The 6611-nt window shown below is 44.9% G+C and overlaps 2 protein-coding genes across 2 annotated transcripts; both read right to left on the bottom strand.

The window, feature by feature from the left end:
• Window positions 1–329: 329 nt before the first annotated feature.
• On the bottom strand, window positions 330–3900 carry LOC147452031 (uncharacterized). Its single transcript, XM_086517859.1, has 3 exons — window positions 3549–3900; window positions 3051–3238; window positions 330–2561 (listed from the first exon to the last, which is right to left on the bottom strand). The coding sequence occupies exons 1-3, from the start codon at window positions 3801–3803 to the stop codon at window positions 2534–2536; spliced, it is 471 nt and encodes a 156-aa protein (XP_086373985.1). The 5' UTR covers window positions 3804–3900; the 3' UTR covers window positions 330–2533.
• Window positions 3901–4061: 161 nt separating this feature from the next.
• LOC147452030 (uncharacterized) lies at window positions 4062–6135 on the bottom strand. Its single transcript, XM_086517858.1, has one exon. The coding sequence runs from the start codon at window positions 5466–5468 to the stop codon at window positions 4515–4517; it is 954 nt and encodes a 317-aa protein (XP_086373984.1). The 5' UTR covers window positions 5469–6135; the 3' UTR covers window positions 4062–4514.
• Between the last annotated feature and the right edge of the window lie 476 nt (window positions 6136–6611).

The raw sequence follows: 6611 nt of genomic DNA, 5'->3' as shown, positions 1-6611 counted from the left end.
GCTATAATACCCTGTTTTGAATCGTTTTAAGTGGAGCAAACACGTCTGTGTGTCTCAAGATCTCCCGCATGCAATGGGACACTTCCTCTTTAATTTAGAGTATTCACACAAGACAACTCTCTGTTTTCGCAATCTTTCGCGATGGAACTTGTGGGGGATTAGCAATTAGCTAATCTAGTTTCTATTTAGAAGGCTCTTACCTTGGTAAACGTGCATAAAACCCACGGAGCTATACATTTGAGTGGTCCAACAGTGGGGCATTAGCATATGTGTAAGGGGGAGAGATGCATGAGAGCAGAATCATTGCGTTATACAAGACAAGGGAGAAGGCAAGCTTTCCATTAAAGCTTCAAACCTGAAAATCCAATCACAAATGAGCAAGAGGCAACCCTCTCTCTTTTTAGGCGTCCCCTCTTGGGATAAGACCTTTTGGAAGAGTGAGAAGTCAAGCAGGTGGCTCTCCTACTGACAATGTGTCAACTTTGCCCCTTATGGTTCAAATTCCTAGCCCCTCCCAACTTATAAAGTTGTCAATGACTTCACGAGTGGGCGAAATTCTATTTTGGAGTGCACAAGCTTCAACACTCAACATAATTAAGTGCTAAATGGCCCGACCAATCCCCGATTGACTGACCTGAATTCCCAATGTGAGAAACCCAGTTGGTTGCAACCGGCTGCAGCTGTTTCACACTGGCCATGTCCACTTGCACCTTTTCAAGGGTTCCTAGGAAAACAGGCAAAAATAAATAAAATTATGAGTAATATTTAAAGAAGGCAACAAGAAGAGTACACTTGGTGATAGAAAGCGTTCAAAAAGCTGCTCTCAGTTTCTATGAATAAGCTCCTGATCGAGAAGCCATCGGGGTTAAGCTCTCTAGGAAGACGCACTACAGCAACCGAAGGACTGTTATCGCAAAGTGCCAAAACAAAACTTGATGATTACAAGGAGCATACAACATGCTCAAGACAAACAAAACTTGATAAAGATTGTCCAACAAGGCTGCATTGACATTTCACATGCCATTTGTATGTAACCACAGTTGGGATGCATCCTCTATTCTCCATATGAGAGTACATCTTAAGAGCCTTGCTGGCCAGCTATCAAGCTCCTGTCTGTGCATTGGATGCATCCCATCTTCTCCATGTCAAAGGCCAATTAAAACCGCGCAGCCTTTGACAGTCCATCTATCAAGCTGAACACATCTAGGATACCTGAAAAGCCTTGCTCACCTCGTAATTCATGGAGAGATTTCATGTCTTTTACTGACATCTGTCGCCAGCAATCCCTCCAGATAGCTCACATACTTTCAATTTTGGGCAGCTAGGAACCGTGAAGAGGTTGTGAACCAACCTGTCACTGAATGTGAACAACTTAGCTCTCTCCCATCATCTGTTGAAAGCTTTGATGGGTTCCCTTCAAACAACTTAGAAAAGTGCAAGCTCGATGTGTTGCTCTAGAAGCCTTGCATAGTGCCATAGGCCTTCAAGATGCAAGCAAAGGACTTTGTTTCTGAAGGGATCCTCATTTTGCATCCAATGAAAAGGACCCAGAGCTTTGTAACAGTGACCTGCAATCAATGCACACTTCCCCCAATGCATCCACAACTCCAATGCAACTTATTATGTGCATCTACTTCCTTCATTGCCCATCAGCTCACTCCCTAAGCCTTCACTAACAATCTCATCGTAAATCACTTCTAGACCAGATCCTTGACATGAAGCTCATCAGAACCTTTTGCGCTTTATTAAGGACATCAGACTTGCATACATCTGAAAAAATGCAGCAGACCTTCGTCGCATCACTCAATCCTAGCGCCCGCTGCCTTAAGCATTCTCACATGCACAAACTGCATTTTTTCCACCTACGAGAGGGAGATTTGTGTCCTTAAATGAGTCAATTGCAGCATCAGGCTTTGGACAATAATCTTCTTTCTTTGCAAGGTTCCGATCCCATACTGTGTACCCTCGCTTTGCATTCATGAAACAACCCAGAACCCTAAACTTGTTGAACATATCATGCAATCGTGCATTCCAAGCGATGTCATCCCAGACTAGACGCTCATCAAGCATTCGATGAAAAGCACACCACAAATGGCATACATGTAGACTACAGCATTGCTAGGAGCAGTTCGATCAACAACATTTGACATCATTTGGAGAGAAGCCATCACTGTGCATTCGTTACAAACACCTAGTGCTACCACACCTTTCCCCTTTCAAGCATATTTTGCATTTAAAGCTGCCTTCTTATCATGCATCTGCTTTGAGTTGCTCGTGACTTTGGACAGGCAGTAGAAAAATCTCATCATGAACTTGGTCGAACTCGGTCCAGTGCGCTACTAAGATTGCATACAGCTTTACGACTGAGACAATGGGAGATGCGATTAGGTTTTGGATAGTATCCATCCTTTTTTGCAAGGTTTTGACAGTTGACCTTCCAACAACATGGAATTTCTTAAATCAAAGCAAGAGAGCAAATCCTTTGGGGCTGCCTACTAAATGGAGGAAGCCACATCACAGCAGCTTCATTCAATTAGCACTTGAAACGACTTCCAACCACTCTGTTTACATTTGATACAATCATACCTCAGAGAAAGAATTATCGTAAGAACTATCTTAAGAGCGGTGCAAGTTAACTACCAGCAAGTTTGCTACTCCAGAGAATTGTATAGAGTGAGTTACCACAACCATGTAAATACAATGAAGGATTGAAACTTAAAAGCGCTAGTGGTTTTCTTTGTGATGAAAAGAGTGAATGTGTTTCTTTGAGATGAGCAACAAAAACATCAGGACAGCCAAAGATGTGTAAATGAAGGCATGTATAGCTAACCAAAGCATGTCTTTGCAATAACATTCATGGTCAACATACTCTGAAGGCTCCGACTAAAATTTACAACACCTAACAAACATGTGCCATAAAGAAAACCTCAACACTTCCAACTCTTCCTGCATCTATGGATTGCCACCTAATGGAGATTTCTGAAATCAAAAAGCTTCAACATCACTGCAAGAGATGCTTGACACGATTCAAAAAAGGTGCAAGCCCTTACTTTGACAAAGTTTCTTTAGTGAAAAGTAGCTGCAGAGGCCATTTGATGCAATATTCCAATGCTATGGACTCCCAGCCATCGTTCAGTTTATTTGAAATATCTCCATGGATGGTCAGAAGGCGTATGTTCCCTTCAGCACTAGACCTTGGCCTCAAAATCTCTTTTTGTGAGGCTCCCAAGACGGAAACCTGAAGAAACTCACGTGTTCACCTCTTCAACCGAAACAGAAAAAATCTCCAGAAAATACCAATGCAGTTTTCTGAAGGAACATGCAATCTAGACAACTTAAATACCAATGCAGTTTTCTGAAGGAACATGCAATCTAGACAACTTAATTGTATAGAATCTAGATGAGACATACTTCAACGACGCTCTAGAGAAGTCTGTCATCATCACCCAGGGTCTTTACTCGTATATTTGAATTAACAGAAAGATGGAATGCATATACAAACTGTCATAAAATCTGGAACAAAAGAGAGGAGAAAACGAGGGGGATACCCTGGAAACACGAAAGTCTACTGGTCTGCATGCTGCTCGAAGCTGACTTTGTCTGCTGGTCTGCATGCTCCTTGAGGCCGACTTTGTCGTGGTCACAACACTAAGGCTGCGTTTTCCACTCCCGAAGGCTGCATTGCGCAATCTCCTTTGACAATTGATCGCATCTTTTATTGGTTTTCTCCTTTGCCGTGGATACCTTAGATTTTGAGAATGGGTAAAAACATTCTTAGAAAACCAAGGTAAAAATCCTGACATTTGAGTCGGCCTCAAATCCTACTTTTGATTTGAATAGGTTTTGGATAAAGCCAACTACCTTTTCCAGAGCCCTGCATACTGGCAAGCTTTCATCCCTTGACCTTACACAATCACAAGAAGTTTTGGACAAATTCTCACAATAACTCCCACATTGTGACTTACCTCAACATCATGAGTTTTTGTGAGAGAGGCACCGCATACCTAGCTAGGTATGTGGTGCCTCTTGAGCAGAAGCTCATGATGTTATGCATTGTATGAAAAACACTGAAAAAGACTCCGCTTTCCTACATGAGAAAATTTCTAAATCTTCTTGTGAATATGTTATCATTGAAGCTGAGCTTTCAAACAAAGGCTTTTGCAGCCACACCTCTCTCTCTCTCTCTCTCTCTCTCTCTCTCTCTCTCTCTCTCTCTCTCTCTCTCATAACAGGTGTTGAGTTCAACTCTCCTCGTCGGATAGACCTTTAAGGTCTCTTGGGATAGTTTCCTACGATGTTAAAATTCTCTTCTTCTTCTTCTTCTTCTCTCTCTCCAGACACACATTGCGCAGTATACATTAACTCCGTGCATGCAAGAAACTTGTGGGGAAAAAAACGAGAGGACAAAAGCATTTGGCCTCCCTACTTGCCACAGTACAGCATAACAAGCTGAATCTGACAACCACACTGTGAGCTACATTGATACATAACTAGAAGAAATAAGAAGATACGCGTCAGTTATGATGGATTCTCCCTTCTTCCTTTCCGATTATCTGGAATTGAGCTAGAGAAGGTCTGAAGCCCAAAAGAGCAGTAATATCATAGCACTTCTCTTTACAAGGCGGTAAGCGGTACCACACCTGACGGTCGAGATCATACATCAAGGGCGCATAAAAAATGCTCTTAGAATTCGCAGTCATGCAAATGAGACCCCCAGAAACTATAATCTCTGCCTGAAGGCAAGGTCTAGCCTCACATTCCTTCAAACAGGTTGGTTTGTCATGATCCACTCCGTACAATCGTTCCCAGAGTTTGGGAGGTGTCCGTGCAACCTCGACCCAGTCTGCAACATTGGTATAAGCATTTGGGGGGGCGTCATTTGCATGCAGATGTAGCTCCCATACCACAAAGCCCTCTGGACAGTTTGAAAAGAGGCCTTCAAGCTGGAATACAGCCAGAAGTATACGGCCCCTGTGCCTGAAGACCTTGTACGCATTAGGATACCGTCGAAACAAAAAGTACTTGAACCGAACCTGCAGATTTCCGCTGTCCACGTTAATCCGACTCCATTCATCGAGCTCCACACTGTAAGCAAAAATGCTGCTTGTCCAATGTGAAAGGCGAAGCAAGTCAGCATGTGCAAGCTCCATTGCACCGCCAATCTTGGCATCCTTATCAAAGTAGTAGTCGGATGACCATGCCATCCAAGACCTCCCTGCCGTCCAAGACCCGGTGTGGGAGTCAAAAATATCCATATTCCCGGGACAACGAAAGTCAGGTGTTGGAGTCAAGAAGAGGCGGTAGTGATGACCCAGAAGGGCTTGCAAATGGATGTCCAGATAGTCTTCCAAATGGCCACTGTGAAAATTGGCTGGGGGATGGGGTAAAATGGTGTGGGCACCGGTGACAGGGTTGAGCATCACCAGGGAGAAGGGTATGCGATTGCTCACTGCATGGGCAGGTCGCATACGAAGCAAACCAGGCCACTGCCATTGTCAGATCCAAGTGCCTTAAAAGGTGCCACACAAAAGGTGGACAAAGAGTACATAACCCGGGTAAGGGATGGGCCCCCCAAGGGCAAGAGGGCTGCTTCTGAGCAGGTGGAGGAGAGAAAGACCTTAAAGGGCACCCACCTGTGGGAGGCCGTTGATCACCGCCAGGGTCATTAATCGAGTAGCCAAACCCCATCACAAACCACGGGGCTGCACCCGATCCCTCTTCTCCTCCAGCTCCATCACCGCTGCAATGCGCAGACGACCAGGCCTCCGAAACTATGCGCGACCCCACTAGAGAACGCCAGAGCTTACACACGCCACGCATCTGCAGGAGATCGAGAAGGGGCAGAGAAGCCAGGACGCGACATGCGAACCCCTCCTCCTCCAAAGGGCTTTTGATCAATGATGTTAGTTTTTCTACTTCAGTCGTGCTCTTCTTCGCCATAGCGAACCCCGAAACAGAGAAGTCTGGCAGCGAGTCTGGGGCAGTCTTTGAGCTTGGTCGCATGAAGCAGCCTGGGCAACAGGGCTGTTGCACTACTAGGCTGGCTAGCTGGAGATCGCATGCATGATTTTCATTCACCGCCATCCTGATGTTTCAATAGTACGCCCACTCAGAAGGCTGACCGCTGCCCCTTACTAAAATATATAGTGTTAGAAAACAAGTGATAAAATCACAAGGCCTGCAAGGCGTGCCTATCTATACTACATATTAAGCAAACTGGTTTTCCAGTGTCAAACTCTGTTGAGTTCCGTCGTCCAAACTCAGCCATACTCGCCTGAGTGAGGGGAGACGGCGAGTGTGCTCTGATTCTCACAAGTCGCGCGACACACACACACGACGCACACACACTGCACAGTGAGCGCCACTGGCAACTGAAAGATATCCTCATGCTCTGCAATGAATGCTTCAAGAGAGAGCGATCGACGATGAGATTGCAGGCCCGGTCTAGCTCAGCATCGAACGGAGAGAGAGAGAGAGAGAGAGAGAGAGAGAGAGAGAGAGAGATCCTGCATGTAATGGAATTAGCCTATTCAACTTGAGAATAGCGGAAATTAATGAGAATACTTTCGAGAAATAACTTTGTGAGCATAGCGGGTAGACATAATTGAAGA

Source organism: Adiantum capillus-veneris, chromosome 8 (assembly GCF_014529385.1).
Source record: "Adiantum capillus-veneris isolate H3 chromosome 8, ASM1452938v2, whole genome shotgun sequence".
NCBI classification, from domain to species: domain Eukaryota; kingdom Viridiplantae; phylum Streptophyta; class Polypodiopsida; order Polypodiales; family Pteridaceae; genus Adiantum; species Adiantum capillus-veneris.
This window is presented reverse-complemented; position numbering and strand designations above follow the sequence as displayed.

What these genes read in the sequence shown, in the direction of transcription:
- LOC147452030 (XM_086517858.1), bottom strand. Translation starts at nt 5,468, where the DNA reads ATGCGACCTGCCCATGCAGTGAGCAATCGCATACCCTTCTCCCTGGTG.
- LOC147452031 (XM_086517859.1), bottom strand. Translation starts at nt 3,803, where the DNA reads ATGTCAGGATTTTTACCTTGGTTTTCTAAGAATGTTTTTACCCATTCT. An exon ending in TAGACTTTCGTGTTTCCAGG is followed by an intron (nt 3,239 to 3,548) that starts GTATCCCCCTCG and finishes GAGTTTCTTCAG; the next exon opens with GTTTCCGTCTTGGGAGCCTC. An exon ending in ACTAAAGAAACTTTGTCAAA is followed by an intron (nt 2,562 to 3,050) that starts GTAAGGGCTTGC and finishes AAATGTAAACAG; the next exon opens with AGTGGTTGGAAGTCGTTTCA.